This window comes from Amphiura filiformis, chromosome 10, assembly GCF_039555335.1.
Source record: "Amphiura filiformis chromosome 10, Afil_fr2py, whole genome shotgun sequence".
Lineage (NCBI taxonomy): Eukaryota > Metazoa > Echinodermata > Ophiuroidea > Amphilepidida > Amphiuridae > Amphiura > Amphiura filiformis.
The window spans coordinates 49,219,204-49,246,652 of record NC_092637.1 but is presented as its reverse complement, the minus strand read 5'-3'; the positions used below and the strand labels follow the sequence as shown (position 1 = coordinate 49,246,652).

Genomic DNA, 27,449 nt, shown 5'->3' with positions numbered 1-27,449 from the left:
AACTATAATACCAGCTCATTGGTCATTGCACATAAAACATGTGTTGTGTGGATTTAAACAGAGAAGATCTGATTTAACATAGTTGAGCTGTCTTCAATGAGTGTTGGTTTAATAGCTTTTAATGTTGTTTAAGTCCTGCAAAGGGCGTGGTGACTTCAACTATAGACATGACTGCATCATGAATAATGAAAATATATAAACACTCGTTAATATGAGGCCCATATGTTCCCATAATTCCAGGGTTCAGACCAACCTTAATTTGAAGAGCGCAAATGTGATTTTTGAATGAGAGCAGAAGCATAAGTGTGTCATTTCTGCCTTATCTGGGGTTCATGTCCCTTATATGGGGTTTAAACTGCCTTATCTTAGGTTTACATCCCTTATCTAGGGATAAGGCGCCTTATCTGTGGTTTAGACGGCCTTATCCTGGGTTTACGTTCCTTACCTGTGGCTAAGATGCCTTAACCTTAGCATATCGCAGTCTAAACCCAGATAAGGCATCTAAACCCCAGATAATGCGCCGTAACCCCAGATAAGCGACGTAGACCCCCCGATAAAGCAGTCCAAACCCCAAATAAGGCGCCTTAATCCTAAATAAGGAACATAAACCCCAGATAAGGCATCTAAACCCCACATAAGGTGCCTTAACTCTAGATAAGGGTCGTTAACCCCAGATAAGGGTCGTAAACCTCAGATAAGGCATCTAAACCCAAGATAAGGCGCCATAACCCCAGATAAGAGACGTCAACTCAGATATGGCAGTCTAAACCCCGATAAGTGTCATTCTTTTTCGCGCGGAATTGAATGAACGCTTACATTCTCGATTTCAATTTAGCAAATGTGCAATCTTATTTCATTTAATACGCATTCAAATTTCTAAATAGCGCATCCAATTTCACGTGGCCTTGAATTCAGAGCCTATTTGGAAATACAAATTCAAATATGCGAAAACAAAATCGAAAAATGTTCAATCGAATTCGCGAAATGCAGAATCAAATTCTGAAGTTCTTGAGTATTTTACAATGGTTCAAATATGAAAATGATATTTATCGTGTTTATATTAAGCGTTAGTATAGGCCTACTTGAAAATGCGCATAATTCCAAATTGAATTCCTTTTCGCTAATTAGATTGTCAATGCATGAAATTGAAAATCGGATTAACAACGTTTCGCAGTCTCTCGTGCACCTATGGCGAAATTGATTACCTATTTCCTTAAATTTGACGTGTAATGATGAAATTGAAACATTCAAGAACGAAATTGAATTCACAATAATGAATTGTTCTGATCATACATTAATTTGATTGAAATCGGTTGCTCATAATGCGAAAAAGAAATCGGGATTCGTTGCGATCATTCAATCTGACGAGAAATAGAATGACACGTTTATTAAATCGAACGCACAAGTTGCGAAATTGACCAGGAAAACCTATATATTACTCCAGACTCCTTAATTGGTACGAATTTTATGGGTATAGGCCTACTAGTACTAGAGGTTACAAAGGTTATAACACGAAAAAGAAATTTATATAGAAATAAGAAATTGGGAATTCTTATTCGATCGTGGCATATGGAATAAGAATTCCCAATTTCTGTTTATTATCATTTATTTCTCTGCCAACAAACCTGAAAACATTGCGATGCTGTATGTAAAATATGTAGAATAAATGGTTAGGCTTCATATAGTCTCTAAACCTTTCGATATGTAGAAAACTCTCAATAATATTCTGTTTTAACGTTCTAATTCCAAAATTCAATTTTAAAGTTAATGAATTTTGAGGCACGTGGTAAGCTGGCGTAGACTGGCTGGTACTTTTACCATTCCTAGAATTTAATTTAAAAGTTAACGAGTTTTGAACCACGTGGCAAGCTGGTGTAGATTGGCCGGTGGCCTACTTTTAGACATATGCCTACAATTTCGGTTTTGGTGCATCATATCCATCATTTCACTACATGACTTGAGGGGAGAAACATCGTTTAATTTCATCAGCTGCAAATAAAATAATTTATTTGGTGATCCAGATTTTGTAACTAAAATCAGAAAGATGAAGTTGCTCGTCATTTTGTGTCTGTTTGCTGTAGTCTCTGTTCATGTGTCAACAGGTAAGTCAGCAGTATTTTTTTCAGTTATTTTCGTTTAGTACAGGCCTACATTTTAAATTTGTTCAATTTCATTAATCGACCATTGAAATTAAATTTCATTTCAGTGTATGTCATTTGTGTCATCCATATTCATCGAGGACTCAAATTCGTCTCACCTGGTGATGTTCATTGAATTGTAAAAGCTATTTCGTCTTTTGTCATTCATTAGGACATTTGCGCTTTATATTCGTCAGGTTTTAATCAAATGGATGCGTAGGCATGTCCGTTCTAAACACGAATGAGCAACACTTTTAAACACTTACCGCCTTTTATAACACACAATTCCGTTAAAAATTTTGAATTTAACACTTTTATAAAACACGTACTTTAATACTTATATCAATATAGATTGTCCCAATGATTTTTACACTTTGGTAATTGATATTAGTAGAAAAAATCGCACTTGCAGAACTCGAATTCAATTTCATTAGTTGGTTATTGAAATTCATTATAATTTCGTTATATTTCACATTAATTATGTCATTGATATTCGTCTAGTAATTCAAATTCGTCCGCTATGTTCCAGTCCTGACTTCTTTAAATGGAATTTCGTCATTTGTCGATAAAATTCATAATTGTTTTATTTTAATTTCGCCCGTGTATAATACGCCTACATTTAAATATACACCTTTCTGCACTCATTTAAAAGAAACGGCTATGGCTATGGAATTGATAAGCAACTTGTTAATATATATTTCCTGTCCAATTTTGAACTTTGGTCGTTCAGTTTAAGTGTCATTCCTGTTCGCGCGGAATTGAATGAACATAGCGAATGTGCAATCTATTTCATTCAATACGCATTCAAATTTCTAAATAGTGCGTCCAATTTCACAAATTGTGCATGCAGCCAAGTTCAAGTCAGAGCCTATTTGGATTTTGACAATTGACCACACCGTTCTTGAAGTATAAGAATTTTACGAAACTACCCCGATTTCAAACCTTCCCATCGTGGAACATTCAACTACGCTTGTTACTCCGCGACTAATCATGCTAACTACACGCGCGTACAACGCTACTCTACGCGGTCATATTAGCGAGGCTATCTGCGTACAACTGCTTACTACGCACAGCCACGCAAAGAGTATGTTCCACGATGTACACGAATTTGATAATTTTTCTATAATACACATATATTTTATAACAATTTTTAACATATATTTTGGTTTCTATATCAAATTATTCATCTTTTTATGCTTTTTTGTGGTAATTTTAATTCTATAAACTGTACATTTGTGTGCAAATTATTCATTGTCATTTGTTAGTCTGTTTGCTGATGTTCTAATTCCATTTTACAAGCGTCTACCCCTGGAAAAGATGCAAACAAGATTTTAAATAAATAGCGCCATCACTGTTCAACTGTTCTTTAAAATGACTCAGTTTTACATACAACCGTGTTGTCAGATACTTGACTTAGGGACCGTTCACAAACACTTGTTAGGGGGGGCTGATGCAAAAAAGGGGGCTGAACATTTTTAACCCTCCTAAATAATTTTCACGTCAAGAAGGGGGGGGGAGCTCTGAAAGTTTTGAGATATGTAAAGGGGGGTCCGAAAATGTTCGTGATGAAATTTTTTGCATCATGCTCCCCCCCCTAACGGAGCGGTCAATATTGTCAAAATTTAAAAAGTATGCGATAGTCGTTTTATTACTTCATTCATCACATTCCTTGGGGGCCCAGTCAAGTGTCATTGTGTGTACACATGCGTGACCAGAAAAACGTGAATTAAGGGCCTTTTCAGATAATGAACGTGATTCGCGCGAATCCTGTTTGGGGGTCAAAGACGTCTGTTTTCAAGGAAAATGGTTGCTTTTAGACTTCTAGTTGGTGCATTTTGGGGTCATTTTCGGATCCCGCTATTTCACAAAGCGTGTTTCCCTGTTATGTTTTGCATCAGAGAACATCATCCGTGGGACATCACCCAAACAGAAAATGATTAGAAAATTATAAACAAAAACATGTACTGTAAGGGTTTATTTGATCAACAACCTGTAAGAGTAGTACATTTTAGATAAAATCCTGCTTAGGGGTATCCTTCAGGTACAATCATGTTTGGCAGTAAAATTGTTGCGAAACCGCTCTAAATTCTTCTTTAGGGGTGTATTTGGCTCAAAGGGCAAATCCTGTTTAGGGTATATGTTTTGAAAATCTCTGGTCACGCATGTGTACTCTGTGAAACTTGAGTGCCCCTCCCCCCGGGATCACATTATGGTTCGGGCACTAAAATACCCCCAAAATAACTTTCCGACGATATAGTTCGTTCTGGCCACCCTGTAGGCTTATAAGTTCATTTAAGGTGATTTGGTTTTTTTTAAATATTTTTAGCATTGTGCACTCATTTTTGTTATGCACATTTCATGTTTCAATTTTTACTTGCTTACTTTACTTATTTATTTGAGCCTCATATTATGTTTATATCTTTACTGCATTATGTTTAGACTTTAAACATATTTTTGAAATCGATTTGTAAGAATGTTTAGGAATTTGATTGCTTGTGTAAATGATTAGTGAAGATATGTTAAAATATTTTAACGGAAATATAAATTTAAAGGAAATGTTACAAATTACAGTATGTGAACACATGAAGACCTGAGCGCAAGAAGACCATAAGTCCACTTGACCCCTCAACATGTATACACTAAAGTTACGTATAGTTTCTTAGGGTTTTATAATGTTTAATACATGTTCCAGGGTGAAAACATCATGCAAGGTTGTGAAAGATTTATTTTGGCCCCTGAACATGTATAAAACATTACCAAACTATACGAAACTACGCAACTTTTAGTGTATGCATGTTGAGGGGCCAAATGAACTTACGATCTTCACATAAGGTCTTCACATTAAGAATAATATGCAATATTAAAGGCTTAATGTACGATTTCCTTCAAATTTTAAATTTGTCATTATATACTCAAAATGCTGAAATAATACTAGTAATAATGATCGGGAATGGTTTCTGTCCATTTTGAGCTTAAATAACGAGGTAACGTGAAAGAAACACTGCTTGTTATTTTGGCCGTTTAACACGCAGTTCTATGGGCGGACATAAAGTCATAATTTCTTGAATTATGACTTTGTCGAACTTTTTGCACTGTTTACCTACAAACACAACAAACTTGGCTGATTCCATTTAGGTGCAAGTTGTGACATGTGTAAACATTACAAATAATGCCAAAAAATCAGGTTTGAAAAAAATTAACCAAATTCATGTTATAAGATCGTACATTATGACTTTAAGTGTAACACGAGTGTTGGCAATTTATCATTTACACGTACAAGTTAAAAATATGGTGGTAAAATGTTAATAAAAGTGTTAAGTTTTCATAAATTTTACAAAAGTGTTGCTCAACATAGGCCTACTGCAGTTACTGTCCGTTTTCCTATACACAATACACAGTGCTCTCACCATTGACGCGTGACCTTTACAAATAGTGTATGTTAGAAGTATAGGCAATTGCCTAGTTAACGTCACTGTGTGAAAAATAACCGGCCAATATTTAAAGTATTCTCTGAAATTCTAGAAAATATAATTTTGTAACATGTCCTAAATTTTTAGCTAATTTAGGTGTTTGGAAATATTCGCACTTTGGTGTTTTAGTGTATGTTATAGGTAATAGGACATTGCCTAGTTAACGTCACTGTGTGAAAAATAACCGGCCAATATTTAAAGTATTCTCTGAAATTCTAGAAAATATTGTTTTGTAACATGTCCTAAATTTTTAGCTAATTTAGGTGTTTGGAAATATTCGCACTTTTGTGTTTTAGGAAGGATATGTAAACGACAGATAACACCAAAAAATATCAGAAGATATTATTTCCAAACCTCGTTAAATGTGCAACCATTTAATATGTTTCTCATTTTCAAGAATGTGGTTAACAATACGCAGACTATTGTCTCATTTCGTAAACAAAGGTCCGCACAGTATAACAACATTGTGTTTGCTTTATAATCGTTCACCCAAGTGAAACTATAATACCAGCTCATTGGTCATTGCACAGAAACATGTGTTGTGTGGATTTAAACAGAGAAGATCTGATTTAACATAGTTGAGCTGTCTTCAATGAGTGTTGGTTTAATAGCTTTTAATGTTGTTTAAGTCCTGCAAAGGTCGTGGTGACTTCAACTGTAGACATGACTGCATCATGAATAATGAAAATATATAAACACTCGTGTTTAGAGTATACATGCCTATGCATCAATTGCATTAACACCTGGCAAATATAAATCACAAATGTCTTGAAATGAATGACAAAAGACGAAATAACTTTAATTTAATAGCTTTTAATGTTGTTTAAGTCCTGCAAAGGTCGTGGTGACTTCAACCGTAGACATGACTGCATCATGAATAATGAAAATATATAAACACTCGTGTTTAGAGTGTATACATGCCTATGCATCAATTGCATTAACACCTGGCAAATATAAATCACAAATGTCTTAAAATGAATGACAAAAGACGAAATAACATTTATAATTCAATGAACATCGAATTTGAATGCTCGACGAATATGAATGATACAAATATGAAATACACTGATATTAAAACGAATTTCAATGACCCATAAAAGAAATTGATTTTAAGTTTCTGCGATTGTGATTTTTGGACGAATTTGAAATGTCTTTTTTTTACTATAATATCAATAACGAAAGTATGTCCAAGAAAAATATTATATAAATTGAAAAACAAATTAGAGCCGCAAATGGGGACTTCAAAAACAAGGGGTGATGGGGGCAAAGATCTTTTGGCACGTCAAAAAAGGGGAAAAGGTTTTTTTGGTACGTTGAAAGGAGGGGGATTTTTTGCACGGACAAAGGGGAAGGACAGCGATTTTTAGCAGACCATTTTGATAATTCACTACCCGGGTGTATTCTTTGCACCACATCTTAGCCTAGCTTGAGCCTTTTGATTGAGGTCATTAGGTCTCATCAGGACCTAGATATGTCCACGCACGGAAGGACCATTTAAATAAATGAACAAACAAACAACTTGTTTTGCTTCACCATTTGTATGTTGTGATTACCTTCACAGATGCTGCCGTAATTGAACGCGATGAAGACTGCTTTAATGTCTGGGACAAACAACATGAACTCAACACTAATGCGTGGACTTGCGCTCAGACTTTTGCTGTATTTCACGATCTCACATGTGAAACCCCATACGACGAGCATAAAGTCCCCGGTCAGACAATTGCAGACGCCTGTGCAAAATATTGTAACGCATGTGGGCCTAATAAATAAATAAGTATGTTTTCATTTGGCCAAAAAAAAAAGGTTTGCCCCTCAAACATTTGGCAAAAACATCAACAACAAACGAACAAAAAACAACAACTATGCGCTATGTCAGAGGATGTATAAAGACATTCCCATAACCCAATGGGGTTTCTGACCTTGTATGTCTGCTTTTGTACACATGTGGCACAGTTTACCATACCTTGCATTGGGATTGTGTGTAAATATCTGGTGTTTTCATCCTTTTATTTAACATTCAAAACATTGAGACTTATGAATAAAATTAATGCAGTGGGACATTAAGAATGTTTTCTATAAGAAAATCTAATTTAACTATTAGCTCGTTGGCTGCAATTTTAAAATTACCATTTTGTGTGTGTGGTAATGGGGACTTTGCCTTTAAGATTAGGTTATATTGATCAACTTTCCCAATCAGTGTGCATTGTAAGGATGCCTTTAAGCCTCCTCTGGCGATATGTCTTTTGCGGTGCTTTTTTTTAGTAAAAAGGCACAATGCGAAACGCGGCAAACTACTCAAAATCACTCTTCTATATATAACGGAGCAAGTTCGCTTATTTAGCCAGTATTGAAAATGCTGCACGTATGAAATAAACGCGCGGACGACGTAGAAAATAGGTACGTTTTACAATATATTAAAGACAGACATGCGAAGGAAAGTCTAATTATGTCTAATTATAAATATGGTCATTTCATTTGTAAGAAATCATTATAATAAAGCAACCGTGGGGTGTAAAATTGTGACTTCATTCATACGTGCATATTGTCCATCAAAATGCGTGTGAGATCGTCCGTATAAAAAGGAGATTGCGATTTCCATCTTTCATAAACCATAAACCCGCTTAGTGAAGATTAAACCGAAATATGCAGTACTAAACCATTATAGTAATCGATTGTCCAATGCACATTTCTTACCACGTGATAATATTAATCCAATGAGCGATCGAATTGTCCGCTACGGTTAACTAATCCAATCGATAATGACGCTATTGACATGTACGGGTGGAGCTCCACTGACTGAGTTTTGGGATTTTTCACTGGTTTGCTATCATTTACTCATCAAGGCGCTCCACCGTTATTATAAAGACTATGCTAATAATTTAAAGATTGACATGTAGAAAATAAACCATACTTGATTGACAGAAAGTACTAAATGTGTACCTATTACGGTTTGGTGGTACTCCTCTTCCAAAGTCTACCAAGTCAGGGCGGCCCGGTGAAGCAAAATGTGCATTGGATTAACACGGGAGTTTGGATACGATGGTAGATTTCCTTTCTTATACAAATGCATGCTTACCCGTTATTAAAGCTTGTACCGGATTAAAAATTCAGATATTTTGAAAAGAATAAGTAATTGAAAGATAGAGCAAGTACTAAAATCAGAGCTTTTATACTTTTTGATATATGACGCTAACTAGTTCATCTACTATACCCACAGTACGGGTCAATTACCTATGTGAGTGCCCCTGTGTTGGGTGCATACATGTAGTTAACAATAACTGCATAATGAAGAGCAGGTAAAGAGCTAATGTGCATCACCCTGGAATTTCGAGTTGACAAAAGGCCTATTATGAGAAATTTCTCTACGTTTTGTTCTCCGGCCCCGAACGAGAAACGGCCATTTTATTCCGCCATGTTTAATAGTTTCGAGATCGGGGCCGAGGCTAGTAGAGCCTCATTCGATAAATACGTATATACGTATGAACATACCTTTGGACGCCCGTATGAACGCACATGACATGACCTTAACCCTAATCGAACCAAGTCTCACTAAAGCTCACTATTAAAACTACTGTGCGAGCATACATTCCACGTGATGGGATGATGCAATCAGCCTAAAGGTCCGTTCATACTACGCCGCAATTGCTCTGCGATGCGGTGCGTTGCCGATATATATATCGATTACTTTTTGCCGCAACTCAACGCAACTCATAGCATTTTCAAGTTAAAATGTATTTAACTTTATTTTGTATGAACGGACATTAGGCGTATCATGGATCATCGCAATAGAGAGATTGCGATGTTCCAAACGCAGCACGTGGAGGAGAACAAGTCGGCTGGAATAAAGACTATAATAATTATCTTATCTTATCTAATCTAGGTAGATAGAGGGCATAGTGATTGAAAAATTAACAGTAAGCGCAGGCTACTGAGTCTCTGCCTAATTCAAACAGCCCGCTTTTGATTTTGACTAAACTTTTGCATGAACTTCGACATGAGGTAAAATCAGCATATTTCAACGTAGCATCTGCGTTTTATACTACGTTGGAATCCAAAATGGGAAATCGCAATGTCATTTTTGTACGCAAAGTATCACACACATTTTAATGGGCAATCTCTGCGTATAAATTTAGTCGATTTTTAAAACATCGCTGTACCTTTATTATAATAATTTGTTACAAACAAAAAGGATCATAATAGTAATTAGACTTTCCTTCGTATGTTCATTATCATTGACTGTCTTTAACATAATGGACAAATTTTGTGCATTTTCAACGATGTATCTACGTTTATTTCGCACGTGGAAAATCTTCAAAACTGGCTAAATACGTGACCTTGCTTCGATACAGGAGAGTGGTTTTGAATAGATCAACGTACGTCCGATATCGCATGGAAATCGCAATCTCTCTAATATCTCGGTTACGTGCGTGAGTTTGAGAGACAAACCTTTTATTTTTCTTGACCTCACTCTATTCGCCACTTGCACGGCTCCGCCATTATGCACTATATGCGGGAGAGCCTCGAACTGGCAGCATACATGAAAGGAAGAATTACGTAACCTTACACAGAATGTTATATGACTGGTTCAATTCCCATTCATGTATGCTGCCAGTTCGAGGCTCTCCCGCACATAGTGCATAATGGCGGAACCGTGCAAGTGGCGAATATAGTTATATTACAGGATGTTGCCTATTATACTCCACGGTTGTTTGATGCATTATAGAATTGGCTTCATTATTAACTAAATGCAAACTATAGATGGCGCTATTTATCCTAAATCATATTTCTTTATTTGCAAGGGGTAGGTGATTAATACTGCCATTAAAACAGCTGGAATAGGTGAAACATTTTTCATAAACATATTTCATCAAACAATAAAAGGAATTATCTGTATTAAAAGCTTGAAAGAGTAATTTCCAGTAACTAAATAGCGCCACCAATTTTGTCATTAATAGATACATTTTATATCCGAAAAAGCTATAAAAATGCTAAAAAAGTGAATAATTTTGTAAAAGAGGGGGAATCAAAGTTGAGAATGACTCAAAAGCATCTGTATACTTTAGCATGATATCACATTTAGTTGTTTAAGCCTAAAATTTGCTTGTACATGATGTTTTGTTTGAAAAACGAATAAATGATCTCATCAAACAACCGTGACTCTCTTAATTTGAAATAGTAAAATCAAAAATCGAGAGCAACTCGCCAAAAGCGTGAAACTGCCAATCATAATGAATGTATTGTAAATATTTGAGAGTTTAGTGGACCATACCTCTATTTTTTTTTCAAATTTTGAAATATCATTCTTTTCAGATGTGTCGATGATACCGATTACTAAAACAATAAACAAACATAAAACATTGAATATCTCTCTTTTAGATTGCATGACTGTGAATCAAGTTGAATTGTTTTAATTAAGAAATAAAGGGTAATGCATTATCCTTTACACGGAAATAATGTATCTGAAGCATTAAAACGTAAATAATGGGTGAGGCGCAGCCGAACCCATTATTTAAACGTTTTACTGCCGTTTTACACCCTTTATTTCTATTCTATTACCACAAAATAGTGCGATTTAAAGAGAAAATATCACATTTTTTGCCCAAATATTTGTTTACCTCAAGGTGAAGCGCCTACGCGTAGCCAAAGCGTAAGTGATAGCGAGTATTGCAGAACGCGTAACCAAGCGTAATGCTTTGCGTAAAATGCGTAACGACGCTGATATACTGTATCACGCTTTGCTGTGCGCTGTGATGCGAGAAGAACATAAAGTTCGTTGCCCTGACCATTTTATTGCTAATTCATGGTCGTTCACGTGTTTAAGAAACAAACCGAAACTCCGACAGTCTGATTGTTCTCAGTTTCATCTGACAGGCTCCTAATTAATCAAACTTGTTAAAAATTATTCAAACTTGTTTAAAAAAAAAAACCATACCATCATTACCCTCTGGCCATAAGGAGTCAGAAAAAGTATAGTTTAACGTATGACGTACGGTTATGGAATTATGCTAACATGGTAACAGTGTGACGTCATAGGTCTATTTTAGGTCACACATGGGACGGAAATGATCATTGCTCTGATTTTGTTGAAAATGGTCTCACGTTATTTGTCATGTTACAAGAAATCAAAAAAATAATACATGACTAATTTAGAGTGGTTTGATATTCAGGTACCCAATTGTCAAGGTCAAGGGTTATAAAATATAACATAAAGGGTAGTGTCATATTTTACTGTGTTATCAAGGTAACGAAACATCCAAGACATAGATAGTGCAAACTATTCTTTTTCTGATTTATCATGGCTAGACTTATAATTGACCTCAGTTTCCTCTTTGCTAATGCATAACCGTATGGTGTATATGTTAGATAGGTCAAACTACATTCTCATATGCCTACGTGTCTTGTTTTTTCACAGATAACATTCTTATGGATCTAAGGAAGCGTTGAGGAGACACATATCTTACGCCTCTGAGTTCCAATGTTCTTCTCCTCTTCTTGTAACTCTCTGTACACAGGTGTCGACTGCAGACGACAAGTTACAAATTTTCTTTAAAAATTCAGAACAGTACAGTATCATGAACATATTTGGAATTAGCTTGAAAAAACCCATAGTTGGTTCAGTAGTTCTTGTTATACCCAGCGAACACAAAAACGTTTTTAAAACGTTTTAAACATGTTATATTTGGGTTTTGGTTTACATAAAACGTTTTAATAACATTAAATGTCGGGTTATATAAAAGTCATGGAAACGTTTTAAAACGTTTTATATAAAAACACACAGCAACAATATGTTTTTAATGTTTTCAAAATGTTAATATAAAATATTTTTGCAAACATTTTGTGCCATATATTTTGTCAACACTTAAATAACATTATGGTAGAATATTTTGCAGTAGGTTTCAACAAACTATGTTTTTGTAACGTTTTATACCCTTTATATGTCCTTTATATAAGCCAACATTTAAACGTTTTCTGGCAACATTTTTTTCTAACATTTTACGAATGAAGTCGAAAACGTTTTGCGTCTGCTATTATAATAGCTCTTGATATTTTGAGAAAAAGTCTCAAAGCTTAGACCTTTTTATGCCAACATGTAAAGTAATAACTATTATAACCTTGCTATGCTAGGCCTACTGAGTTTGTGGAACCACTGAAAAATCAATATCGATATTTCACTGGTATTTTTTTTACAAACGTATCGGACCTTTTTATGCCCTTTGACCCCTTCTACTGAACGGACTTTTGTTATGATGTGACGAACTTTTGGTTTGTGTCATATCTCCTGGATGGAGCAGTGATAGAGCCTGGAACAATAAATTTTATTCTGGGGAAAAGTGATCATCAGAAAATCACACACAAAATAATCACACTATTCCGAATTTCAAACTTATTTAAAAATATTTCTCACAGCAAATATTGTTATCTTTAATTGCAAAACCATAATCCACCAACATAACTATTATTATCATACAATAAAATACATATAAAACCTTTGCTTTCAAAATATAATTACAAAAAACTCAGTACTTTGTTATGTTAAATAATAAAAAATCAAGCTGATTATCTCAATGCATAATGTATTAATGCATTAATGCAAAAGAGTAAAATGCCACCCGCATGCCCAGCATGAATATACGTTTTGCATTTTTTTTCGTCACCGCAGGTGAATGCACGATTATATAGTCAAGGAAAAATAGTTTGCATTATATTTGCATCTTTGCGATCCATTGTACATGCCGTACAAGAACCAGTAAATATTATTGTTTATATCTCTCTTAACATAGTGTAAAAGAGTGAAAAGCTCCCTCTCTAAAAGTGAGAAGAGTCAAAATCACTCCTAAAGAGTGAGAGTGACACCATTCCTAAAAGAGCGAAAATCACTCTTTCAAGATATAAGGAATATTACTCGAAAAGGAGTATAATTGCCCTTACATCATACCTTGAAAGAGTGGTTTTCACTCTTTTAGGAGTGATTTTACTATTCTCACTGTTCAGGAGGGTGAGTTTTTCACTCTTTTATATTAACTTGCATACAAGAGCTTGTTTTCTGAATGTGATAGTCCACAAACGAAAAATAGGCCTAAAGCCATTTGAGCAAACATGTGCTAAAAACTAACATGCCATTACAATATTTGCTTTATTAAAAGTGATGTGTAAAAAGTAACAGCGTCCGCGTGCATGACGCACATTTCAGTAGATTATGCACAAGCAATAATAATAAAGGCCTACATTATGATACGGTCACTCTAACGTGCAATTAATACTTGGTTAACAACAACCCTTTCATCTTACTAAATACTTCCTCAAAACTCCGTCGTAATAAATGCATTAATGCAATATCTAATGCCCACCCTATTTTGATTGTTGTTTATTGAGTACAAGTAAAACAAAAGGTGCATGCACCTAAAGCTGCTTAAACTATAATCTGTACTTTCCAAAACTGTCTCTACAATTCACAGGCGCTTAGCCATCTTTTGCAATACCACACATAACGTGGACAGTGCCTTGAAAAAGCAGAAAGACCTGTGAAAAAAACAAAATCACATGCCATAATATATTCACCTTAATATCTTTCACCTGTTTTAGTACAATAGTACCAAGACATATTGTACTATTGACTGGTTAAAACACATGGAAGATTAGGATGACAATGACCAGTGATTTTGTTATTTTCACAGGTCTTTATGCTTCGATTTGTAAGGCACTGTCTACGTTATGACCGTGTAAGTCATAGTATAATAGCATTCCCAAATACAGGATGAAACTATATAAGTTTAACTTACAAATAACATGGTGGTTTGGTGCATATATGGTATATTATCATTATAAAAACAATTTACCATGTATGTGTGATATAAAAAAATTTCTTTTCACACCGATTATGTACATACATGCAAAGATAGCGGCATAAATATCAAAAATACATTCATCAAACAATATCTGCATTAGTTTTCATCTCACCTCTTATTATCTATATAATAATAGGCATCGTCTGTCTGTGTATCTGTGTGTCTGTGTGTCTGTCCGCCTATTTTCTCGGAGACTAGGGGTCGCACGTTCCTCAAACTTGGTGGGTGGGTGCAGCTTGACCCCACACAGAACAAGTTTGTATTGGTTAGTGGGTCAAGGTCACCCAAGGTCATCCAGGGGTCAAATTAGTAAAAACTGTTTTTCTCAGGGACTGGGGGTCGCACGTTCCTCAAACTTGACGGGTGGGTGCGTCTTGACCCGGGACAGAACAAGTTTGTATTGGTTAGTGGGTCAAGGTCACCAGAGGTCATCTAAGGGTCAAATTAGTAAAAACTGTCATATGGGCATGCAACTTGGTGGGTAGGTGCATCTTGACCTAAGACGGAACAAGTTTGTATTGGTTAGTGGGTCAAGGTCACCCAGGGGTCATCTGAGGTCAAATTAGTAAAAACTGTTTTCCGCTTATTTTCTCGGAGATCTCAATCTGGGTGGGTGGGTGCATCTGGACCTCAGGCAGAACAAGTTTGTTTTGGTTAGTGGGCCAAGATCACCCGAGGTCATCCAGGGGTCATCTGAGGTCAAAAAGGCAAATTTTTGGCCGGTCATTTTGGGGTCATCTGGGGTCATCAAAGGTCAAATTACTAAAAACTGTTGTATGGGCATGAAATGTGGTGGGTACAGTCAACATTTAGAGCCAAATTTTGGAAGGTCATTTCGAGGTCACAAGGGGTCATCTGAGGTCAAATTAGTAGAAAACTGTCCTATGGGCATAAAACTTGGTGAGTACAGTCACCATCAGACAGGTAATCGTGACAGCCGAGAACCGCCAAATACGGGTAACCGCCTAGTCTATATAATAATACGCATCGTCTATCTGTCTATCTGTGTGTCTGTCTGTCCGCCTATTTTCTCGGAGACTAGGGGTCGCACGTTCCTCAAACTTGGTGGGTAGGTGCAGCTTGACCCCACACAGAACAAGTTTGTATTGGTTAGTGGGTCAAGGTCACCCAAGGTCATCCAGGGGTCAAATTAGTAAAAACTGTTTTTCTCAGGGACTGGGGTCGCACGTTCCTCAAACTTGACGGGTGGGTGCGTCTTGACCCGGGACATAACAAGTTTGTATTGTTTAGTGGGTCAAGGTCACCAGAGGTCATCTAAGGGTCAAATTAGTAAAAACTGTCATATGGGCATGCAACTTGGTGGGTAGGTGCATCTTGACCTAAGACGGAACAAATTTGTATTGGTTAGTGGGTCAAGGTCACCCAGGGGTCATCTGAGGTCAAATTAGTAAAACTGTTTTCCACCTATTTTCTCGGAGACTAGGGGTCGCACGTTCCTCAAACTTGGTAGGTGGGTGCATCTGGACCTCAGACAGAACAAGTTTGTTTCGGTTAGTGAGCCAAGATCACCCGAGGTCATTTAGGGGTCATCTGAGGTCAAATTAGTAAAAACTGTCGCATGGGCATGAAACTTGATGGGTACAGTCAACTTTTAGAGTCAAATTTTTGGACGGTCATTTTGGGGTCATCCAAGGTCAAATTACTAAAAACTGTCGTATGGGCATGAAACGTGGTGAGTACAGTCAATATTTAGAGCCAAATTTTGGAAGGTCATTTCAAGGTCACAAGGGGTCAACTGAGGTCAAATTAGTAAAAACTGTCCTATGGGCATCAGTTACCATCAGCCAGTTAACCGCGACAGCCGAGAACCGCCAAATACGGGTAACCGCCTAGTATGAAATAATGCCGCGCTCCTTAAGGGATCTAAAATGAGCGTTTATTGCGTTTCGACAGTATTTTTGTGGGACATGAGAGCACTCAGACCTATCGAATTGCATTCTGAATACGAAGCATGTCTTTCTGATATCAAATAATTTTCATTTTTGAAAATCACAATATAATACAAATTTTATGACAAATTATAAAAATTTGATATTTTTCAAATTTTGATATATAACAGTCCTCGAAGTAAATTATATAAATCTAATGACATATTTTAAAGTGTATGTAGCAGGGAGGAAAAGCCGACGGTCAATTGAAAATTTGGACCTTTCATATTGAAGATATGGATTTTTTCCCAAAAGACCTAATTTTTTTTGGTGTTTTGGGAAAAAAATCCATATCTTCAATACGAAATGTCAAAATTTTCAATTGATCGTCGGCTTTTCATCCCACCTACATACACTTTAAGTATAAATCATCAGATTTATAAAGTTTACTTCAAGTACTGTTAAATATCAAAAATATCAATTTTAATGATTTGCCATAAAATGTGTATTAAATTGCGAATTTCAAAAATCAAAATTATTTGATATCAGAATGACATTCTTCGTATTCAGAATTCAATTCGATATGTGTGATGTGCTCTAATGTCCCACAATAAATACTGTCCAAACGTTCATACCCCAGCCCTTAAAGAGTTGTAAAATACATATTAAAATGAGCATTCTTTGAGATATCACAAACGTTAAAAACTGTTACCCTGGTTACCAGCCTTGTTCTAAGAGTAGTTTTTAGAATTTAAGAGGATATTTGGTAAATCAAGTTCCAGAAAGAAAAAGAACCACTCAAATCGATCTCAAATTTCTTTGTTTAATGTTTACAACAGGGTTGGTAACAAAGGATATTTGATATCCCAAAAAATAGTCTTAAGCTGACGATAAGAAATAAATAAACCCAAATTTAGTATCAAATTTCGATCTTCTTTCTAGACCTAGAACACCCGGGTTGACGTAATTGTCATGCCGAAACAGACAACACTATAAACATATACATAAAATTTTAAAAGTAGCAGAAAAAATAAAAAGCAATAAATTAGGGGTTGACTTGATCGATTGTGTTTTCCCGCGGCAACAACGTTCATACTACAGAGCATTCGGATATTGTAATTCTCAAAATAATCACAAAATTTAGGATAAACGTTCATGTGATTTTCCTATTTTTTCTGTCTGTCCTGCGACCGTCACACACTAAAACAGCCGGGCATAAGCGTTATACACCGGCTATCGACCAATCACGTGCGCCGTTAGATCATGTTGTGTACATTATTTGAACAGTTTTGCCCAACATGGCCTAATACCGTAACCACTCGGGCGTAAGCACACCCTAAATATGAAATTCTATAAACCCACCCTACATGTAAATATACGAGATTCTATTCTAAATAAGGTTCATGAACGTATAGCCAAAAGTGAGCTTTGGTTGCGCAAGTTTCTGTACACGTGAAACAAAAGTGAAAGACACTAAAACAAAATTGAAAAATAAGTGGTCGGAATATCATGTTTAGTGTATCTGATACACGTTCGCAGGGTGCGACTTTATTCCCGCAAGTTATATACCCAATTGAATGACAACATTTTGGAAAATGACCATTTTGGTTTTCCTTCTTCATGATAATTCCCGCTGCCTTTTGTAACGGGCTTACTGCAGCGTGACAAATTAACGCTCACTACGCCGTGTCACAATTTGTGTGTTTCGTGAGAAAAAGTCATTGGACATTTTATCATTTATGAAATGTTGTCTTTTTTCATTCAAATTGGTATAAGCATAATAAGTTGAGGACAATAAAGTCACATCGTACCAATTGAGGTATAAAATACGCATAACATTTGAAAGCCACCGGACACCATTTTGACACCAAGGATGTCCGAATCCTAGATCGCGAGCATCGTTGGTTTGAGCGTGGAGTGAAAGAGGCAATCTGGGTGAGGGTTGAGCAACCATCCCTCAACCGCGGTGGCGGTGTCCGGGCCAAACTATCACACGGCTGGGACAGGATCATAAAGGACATTCCTCGTCGATTGTCATCAATACCGGAACTCAAGGTCATTTGCATCACAACCCACTTGAACCCAGCTGAAGACTGATATGAAGGTTTCAGTCGCAACGTCGGTTCGTCCGTCAAAAATAGGTATGTCTGGTTGACCAGATTTAAATTAAATCTTAATTTCATAATTATATAACTTTCACTGCTAATAAGGTTATACCAATGTAACATGTACGGTCCTAGCTAAACCCTTAGAATTTTCGCTCAGGCTAATCATTTTGCGAATATTACCCACAGACTGTAGGCCTATAGGGAAATAAGATGAGGAGTATGAAAATAAAACTGATGATAAAGATGCACTTATTGAAAATACCCCTCCCAAGTATAAAGCCGTATCGGCAAATAGATAACATAGTCACCTAACGTCCCTAATGGCATGTTCCGACTAATCGCGTAAATCACGCCTGCATCACGCGATCATGCTATGCAGATTGATCGGCGAATGAGGTGCTCATGTAATGACGTCATTCAATTAGCCAATCAGAACCCGACTTCATGTTTACGCCATAAACTGCGCCAAATCGGGCAGTTTGCAAAATGCTGTATACACTGCAAATAATGTTGGTCAAAAAAATGACCAACAGTTTGGTCTATATACAACACATGAAACAGTTGGTCAAAATTTGACCAACAAGAGTTGTACAAAAATTATGACCAACAGTTGGTTTACAAAAACTTGCTCAAATATTGGGCAAGTATTTACCCAACACAGTTGGGCAATTTGTTTTACCAATTATTGTTCAAAATTTGAACAAACTGTTGGGCATTTTTACACGGTATTGGTTCATATGTTGGTTTATTTTTGCATAACTGTTAAGCAAAATATTTGACCAACATAGTTGGGTAAATATTTTTCACTAATTGTTGGGCAATATTTAATAAAACTGTTGGGCAAATAGTTGATTGTACCAATTGTTGGACAAAATTTGATTAAACTGTTGGGCATTTTACACATTATTGGTTCATATGTTGGTTTATTTTTTGCTAATTATTAAGCAAAATATTTGCCAAATTAGTTGGGCAAATATTTTTCAATTAGTGAGTCAGTTTTCTCTAAATTAATTATAAATACATACAATATTACACGGTGTTACTTGCCTCATTTCATTCTGACCACTGTGTATGAAAAATACTGAGAAATTTAGTGAAGTTATTTTCAAATACTTGATTGATTAATAAAAACTGATACGTAAGCTTATTAACTGCTCAGTACAGACTGCCATCATGCATGCATGGCTATGCGTGCATATCACGAGTGTCTGACTCTGTACATGTCGTAAAACAACTTCGCTAAATTTCTCAGTATTTTTTCATACACAGTGGTCAGAATGAAATGAGGCAAGTAACACCGTGTAATAATGTATGTATTTATAATTAATTTAGAGAAAACTCACCTTTAAAGGTGTCAATTAGCTGTGCCAGCCCCCACTCTACCAGCACCCATGTCATCCGCCATTTTACAATAAGATCGAAAATGTGCTTTCCAGAACCGAATCGCGCGAATGTTGTTCAATGAAAAGACAACAGTGCGCATGATCGAAAACTTTGCTCAACATTTTACATCTTTTTGCCCAACAACTTGTAATTCACGCAATTTACTACAAAGTTGCCCAACTGATGTGATTTATTTTGCACAACAGTCGTATATAAATTACGTGGCCAAAAACTTAACCAACTTTACTCCTCTCGTAGTAAAATAAAGATAAATAAATGGTCAAAATGAGAGGTTGCCCAATCAGAATTTAGATTTAACTATTATTGGGCAAGCCGTGACCAACAAATAAGTAAAAGAGTTTGCCCAACCAAATAGGTAGAAAGATTTGACCAACTTTTTTGCAGTGTATGAAGATCGTAGCAGATACTGGGATTTTATTAACTTTCCCACAACGTATCATACTGCGCGCGGCATATACTTGAGAGGGGAATCCCCGGGGAAATCGAAATCACAATAGACCTATACACTCTTAGAACAAATTTATAAGGTAGAACCTAAAACTGTTCTTGTCCTGTCCTGTATGTAGAACCAGAAAGAACAATTTTAGTCATGAAAGGGGTCCTGTAAATGAAAAAAGAATCACGGGGTCTTGGGTCTTGCAATTCAATAGAACTTTTTTCATCTAAGCTGTACTGTATGTAGAAACAGAACCTTTTTTTTCTAATCACGTCGTTCCATCTTGTTTCCAGAACCTTTTCTCTTGATTCTACATAATACAGACAAGAAACCAATTTGCTAAGAGTATACTGTCTTATAACCATCAAATGTCGATAAAAAGGATTCCACTAACGTCTTGTGCCTTCCGTTATTTCAGCTGAAAAACAATAAAGTAAAAGTAATATTAGTGAACAAGCAATGAAAATTACACAAGTTGATCAATGTTTTCGATAGTGTAAATTTGTGGAATTAAATTCCTATTGTTCCAGAACTCTACTTTATTGGATCCACTAAGTACACTTTTCAAACCGACGCAGCCACAACTAACTTTCGATAGCGCAGACAAATTTTATTTTAATTTTAAAGGGAGCTGCTGATTTTGAAAAAAAAAAGAAAAACTATCAAAAGCTCGAATGTTCTTACGTGCTGGTGATAAACAATTTCTAAAAGTTTAAACTGACTTTCAGCACAAAAATCCAACTAACCTTGAATTTTTGATGTGTGACACACATCTTCATCAGAAGAAGTCCATCACAACATCCTAGGACTTCTAAAGCTTTGAAATCGACTTTTAGTCGACTTCAAGTGCGTTTAAACCCAATAAATTGGATATGCCATATTATGTATGTGTATTTTTGTGAACGTTATCACATAAATGTCGACGGTTTAAGGGGGTACTACACCCCTGGCAAATTTTGTGCCTATTTTTGCATTTTTCTCAAAAATTATAGCGCATTGGTGACAAGTAAAATATGTATATTATAGGGCAAGGACTACAACTACTGCACTGAAAATTCAGCAACTCAAGGCAAGTAGTTAATTGATTTATTGATCAACTATTGGTTTCCCTCATTTTTGACTGTAACTCCACAACTGTTGTCTGTGCTGAAATAAAATTTTCAGTGCAGTAGTTGTACTCCTTGCCCCTAAAATATACATATCTTACTTGTTATCAATACGCTATAGTTTTTGAGAAAAATGCAAAAATAGGCACAAAATTGGGCAGGGGTGTAGTACCCCCTTAAGGGCAGAGTAATGGGAGAGAACATGGACCTTTTCGAGCATTATTATTTCTGAATTGTACCTCCAAAGTATATAAAACTATACATTTTTGGAAAGGAAATGAGTCAAGGAATCCCATGGTGACGTCAGATTTGTTCAAAAATCTCAAGTTTTTGAAAAAATCACAAAAATTCACTTTTTACCCCAATTTTTTTGTGACAACTTAGAAAAAATCCGTTCGAGTAAAAATATTCAGTTAGCTTTTCATGAAGAAGAGACATGAACTTAGGGAAGGTTTTTTATTTTTTGAAATTCGTCTCTTTTTCGAAATATTGAAAAAACATGTGAAAAAAGCCATTTTGTCACTTTATTAAGCTAAAAATTGCACATAATGATGTATATTTTTGTTTAAAACAAATATTTTGACAAAATAAAAAAACCTTCCCTAGACTTTGATGTAATCTAAAGGATAGTGCAAAAGTTAACCCTTTGCTTGCATATTTTTCGAGTTATCTTGTCACACAAATCGCGCAATATTGTCAAAAGTGAACTATGAGAAATCGACGTTTTAGTAAAAAAATGTCCAAATTATGCACAAAACGTCCTTAAATTTTAAAACGGTAAGACTTTCACACTTGAAAAAGCTGTATCTGGTGCATGGTCTAAATATGCATCTTTTTGCACCAATGAATCTATAATGTCTGCTTTCAGTGCGCCAAAATTCAAAATAATTAAAAAATCTAAGTGGCATTTTGACTGCAAATTTTTGTTTTGTTTACACCACATTTGCTGGCGTTAACAACATACCGAATGCGCCTTTACTGCGTTGGACATACGCGCAGAGTTGCGCCGCGTCACGCGACGCGAATCGCGCGCGTAATCACAATATTTCGCATTCTCGCATTTCTGACTCATTATTTCCCGCCAATTTACTAAGCTGTCTTGAGCCATGTGACTTTTTAGAGTTGAAAAGAGTGAAATAAATCAAGCAAAAAATACGAATAAATATTAGCAAGTTGTATTTTATCAGTTTCAAGTGAAAGAATACATCTTAGTGTTGATAAATATCAAAAAATCTCAAATTCGGTCGTGGACGAATGTGTCTTCCATTACTCTGGCCTTAAGAGGCGGGAATACTTTTACAAGCGGACCTGAGCGTTTTTATAGAATAATTATTATCAAATGAAATGGAGGGAACTTTTTGGACCGGGCCAGCATGAGCTGGCCCGGTACTTATTAGTCGGAAATAAAAATTGTTGTTTCTAGAATATGAATAAGATAGAATTCGTAAAGAAAACAGATGAACCTGGAGCAAGTTGTTTTGATAATGTTTAAACGTGTAAACATTAAAGTTGTATATGAAGGGAATTTTTGTGTTGAAACAATGATGAAAAATTAACAGGTTGTTTAATTTTTTTAGGAATGAAATTCAACGTTTTTAAATTGTTACAAGTCAGTCGCTCTGACGGTTACAGCATTCACCTTGAGTACTTTTTCATGTGTAGTTTCACTTGGGGTTACCAAGTTAAAGAGACTGCCATAGTCAAAGGTCACCATGGTCGAGGTCGGGACACGCTATTAGTATTACATGTACTACCCCCACTGGGTTTAACTTGCAGCTAGCATAGCAGTACTGCGACTGTGAGTGAACCTGATAGATAGTGCCACCTTCACTATTTATACCATCGGACTACAAACTATCTTTGCATAACTAGTAAAAATTCCCTTTAAAAGGGAAAGCCAGCCTCAATGTAGAAGAGGTCTTGTAATTAGTTTGGGTCACCGTAAAAGGCATTTTTAGGATCACGCTTACATCCAATTTACATGACAGTCCTCCAAACCATCAAGAATGAGAACATGTACATGCACACTGAAACAGCATGTTTCATTCATTACTCCAAATTATTTCGTCTTTTCTGCTTTTTACCTATGCCTATTAATATTATTAATATTAAGAAATACATTGCAGTTTTTAGTTTATTCGCTATATAAACTCACCTTACATGGACATTTATATTTTATATTAATTCGCAATGTATAGTTTACTATATATATATACTAGATAGTGCCAAGCACATAAAGGACTGATTACTCACTACCATGACTACAAATACAATCTTCACTTTTAGACTGTATTTTTCTGATTGTGTTGATTGTTAGTCCGAAACTCTTGCGAAGCTATGGACATGGCATCTTACCTACTCCGTTTAATAATAATATACATTGTGTGTTTTCTCTTCAATCATTTTCATCATGTTGAATGTAATTTTATGAAGTGTCATTTTATTTATAATTAATGAATTAATACAATAATTTGTTTATTTTCTATAAGTGCATGTCAAATGGGTACATTGTTCAATACTATAGGCCTGCATTTATAAATTATGCCCATATTATAGCTAGGACCTAAAAATGTTTATCCATAAAACGAAACAGGATAGCATAGATAATTACTTGAACAATACTTGTAATTGTATATTCTAATTTCAAAACAATGACATCAACTGACCGCAGGTAATTGCGCAACTTGCAGAATATTAAAGGAAGATACACCATATCTGTTTGCAGAATGATTTATTTAATTTATCATCAATTACACGTACATCATTATATTTGATGTCCCAAATATAATTTCAGACCATCTCTTGCCATCAAATACTATCAAAGAAAATAATATATCAAAAGCATTATTCATACTTCACATGGAATCAATACTGTCCCGGTCCATCCCTTTTTAAAGGGATTTTTATTTGTGATTGTGTCATTGTTCATACTGCAGTTACTGTCCGTTTTCCTATACACAATACACAGTGCTCTTTCCCATTGACGCGTGACCTTTACAAATAGCCCTACGGTAACAGTATAGGGATATGACTAGTTAACGTTGCTGTGTGAAAATAACCGGCCAATATTAAAAGTACTCTTCTAAAGTTCTAGAAAATATAGTTTTTAACATGTCCTAAATTTTTAGCTAATTTAGATGTTTGGAAATATTCGTACTTTGGTGTTTTAGTTAATGTTATAGGTAATAGTACATTGCCTAGTTAACGTCGCTGTGTGAAAAATAACCGGCCAATATTAAAAGTACTCTTCTAAAATTCTAGACAATATAGTTTTGTAACATGTCCTAAATTTTTAGCAAATTTAGATGTTTGGAAATACTCGTACTTTGGTGTTTTAGGAAGGATATGTAAACGACAGATAACACCAAAAATATGAAGAAATTATTTCTAAACCGTGTTAAGTCAAAAATCATTATGTTGCTCATTTTCAAGAATGCTGGTTTACAAAAAGCACGACATTGTCTGATTTCGTGAACAAAGCCACACATAACATTGTTTCCTTTCGTTTCCTTTATAATCGGTTACCCAACTGAAGCTATGAATTCTAGCTTTATTGCAATATCGCACATGAAAACAGTCACTTATGCACAACCAGAGAAGATCCGATTTAATCAGTTGAGCTGTTCAATGAGTGTTATCTTGGTTTAATAGCTTTTAATGGGGTTAAGGCCTGCAAAGGTCGAGATGAATTCTACTGTAGACATGACTGCATCATGCAATTGATTGATTCTGTATAATTCTATTCTATATATAACTTGTATTATTGCTATGATTATTTTTGTCATCAATAAACTTACTCGACAACAATTCTAGAGTTCCTCTTTCCACTGTGACCGACTCAAATCGTCCGCCATCAATCGCCGTCGCTAATAGTTCAAATACAATTTGTGACATGTCTTCGCGGGCAAACTCGTACAACTCATCCGTCGAGGGCGAAGTTGTGCCTTCGGGTACCGTAATCATACCATCTGGGACGTTGTAGAAAAAGCTTGTGAACTTGACAAAAACGCTTTCACCAAATGGCCCACGTCTATACCAGAGAAAAACAATAATCAATATCTGAAGAGATTCATCAGGTTTGTAGATAATTATAATTTGGAGTTTTCATACAAAATCATACTTTCCGGGAGACTGGGGAAATCTGACCAAAAAAGGAAACATTTTGGGTCAAGATATAAAAGATGATGAAATTTTTTTCGAAAAATTCATCAAAATTTCGGGGAAAATAATTTAAAAAAGGGGTCATTCATTGAGAGAATATCAGGAATTTCCCCAAAATTTTTGAAATAAAGGGGGTCTTTTGGTGACAGGAAAACAAAAAAGGAGTTCATTGGGTGAGAGGGAGTTCAGTAAAATAAAAAAGGGGGTCATTGGGTGAGAGGGAGTTGAAAAATGGGGGTCAATATGGCCGCACATCTTCGTCACACAATTTTAGTGAGTGACACCCCCCCCCCCCCGGAATCACATAGTTTATTTATCCAACCAATTCTATATGTACCAGGGACAATTAAAGTCTGAATTTGATCTACAGATGTAACGTGGCCGATTAATTTCAGATTTCTTTATTCCTAAGTTAAAATTTCGGCAAGTCACCACCACCAGGAACTGAACCAGTACCTCATGTAAGTATAACAAATTAGTTAGGTAACCGTATAGGCCACATACCTGAAGTCATCTATTTCAGTCTTCCAGTACACATATTCGGTGCTACCCCATCGGAATATATTATCCAACTGTAAATGATAACAACGACGTCATTGCATAATTATCATTTTGACACCAATTTTATTTTTCAAAAAAAACAAAGAAAAAAAAAAAGCGCAGTGATTTATAGTGCGCTACGCACAGGCACAACGCCTACGCACAGGCACAACGCCTAGACGTTGATCCACAAGCCTCAGCACACTTTACAGGTTGTCGCTGACCACTATGGCCCACATCATTCCATAAACCATTAAACAACAATTCAGGGACTTTGCTGCTTCAAGAGCGCACACCCTAGACATTCCACAAATAACCATCGCAACCAGGATCAGCTCCCCGAGTTTCGTACGGGTTAGAACGAGACAAATTAGCAGTGATTTCCTTGTCCAAGGGAATTTCAAGCTAACTCAATTTTCCACGAGAGCATACAGGCACCACCAGGGTTCGAACTCGCAAAGACAATACACAAACAAGAACTTACTTAATGAACTCAGCCTGTATAGGAAAATGCAAGAACCACAAATTGGTTCTTTACATTATCTTTTTAAAGCCATAATGTACGATCTTATAATGTGAAATTGGTTCATTTCTTTAAACCTGATTTTTTTGGTATATTAGCAATGCTTGCACATGTCCCAAATTGCACCTACATTTTATCAGCCAAATTTGTTGTGTTTGTGGGTCAACAGAGCATAAAGTCATAATTCATATCATGATTATGACTTTATGTCCACCCATAGAACAACATGTTAAACGGCTAAAATAATCAGTAGGCTATCACTTTACCTTGTTATTTCAGCTCAAAATGGACTGAAATTGTCCCCGACAATTACTAGTATTATTCCAGCATTTTGAGTGTAAAATAACAAATTTAAAATTTGAAAGATATCGTACATTAGGGCTTTAAGTCTAAAATGGTTCTCTTTGGCCTTTTAGGTTCTTCTTGGATCTTTTTCTTTCTTCTAGGGTTTTACTTACATCTCTGGTAACGTTATCTTGTATCTCTGTTCTCTCTGGAGATGACGGGAAGTCAAATGCCACTTGCCAATCCAAATCGAGACTTATCTGTGCCAACGTGGTTATCATTTCTATAACATAAAATAACAAACACAAGAAATATATATATATTATGGCTTGCTTGAAAGCATAAAAAATAAAAATAAATAAAAAACCGGAATTTTACTGAAGGGGCGGGAACTACGGTGGAGGTGGCAAAATTATTGCAAAAAGCCTCCAAATCTTAAATATCATGGGGGTCAGCAACCCATATAGGAGGGGGGCCTGAGTAGGGAAGATGTTGCATGTGCATTATGTGCAGGGGAGCAGCTGCTTCCCCCTTGCCCCACTC

The 27,449-nt window shown here is 35.8% G+C and overlaps 1 protein-coding gene and 2 long non-coding RNA genes across 9 annotated transcripts in view; 1 reads left to right on the top strand and 2 right to left on the bottom strand.

Annotated features, from left to right (window-relative positions):
- The first annotated feature begins 277 nt into the window (after positions 1–277).
- LOC140162997 (uncharacterized) lies at positions 278–12,348 on the top strand. The gene is made up of 3 exons (XR_011860390.1): positions 278–2,102; positions 7,170–7,382; positions 12,021–12,348. It is a non-coding gene; the product is annotated as an uncharacterized lncRNA (long non-coding RNA).
- Positions 12,349–13,748: 1,400 nt separating this feature from the next.
- LOC140162996 (uncharacterized) lies at positions 13,749–16,322 on the bottom strand. The gene is made up of 2 exons (XR_011860389.1): positions 15,494–16,322; positions 13,749–15,053 (listed from the first exon to the last, which is right to left on the bottom strand). It is a non-coding gene; the product is annotated as an uncharacterized lncRNA (long non-coding RNA).
- A 3,904-nt stretch (positions 16,323–20,226) lies between these two features.
- The window catches only part of LOC140162994 (uncharacterized), a 56,423-nt gene continuing 49,200 nt past the window's right edge, over positions 20,227–27,449 (bottom strand). For 3 of the 7 annotated variants that reach the window (XM_072186328.1, XM_072186330.1, XM_072186329.1), the window contains exons 18-21: positions 27,080–27,189; positions 26,063–26,130; positions 25,195–25,427; positions 20,231–20,709 (exon numbers count right to left, since the gene is read on the bottom strand). In XM_072186328.1, the coding sequence (XP_072042429.1) occupies positions 20,681–20,709; positions 25,195–25,427; positions 26,063–26,130; positions 27,080–27,189 (440 nt within the window). In that variant the 3' untranslated portion in view covers positions 20,231–20,680. Of the gene's footprint in view, positions 20,710–25,194; positions 25,428–26,062; positions 26,131–27,079; positions 27,190–27,449 lie in introns of all 7 variants that reach the window. The other 4 variants (XM_072186331.1, XM_072186333.1, XM_072186332.1 and 1 more) reach the window with 3 other exon arrangements.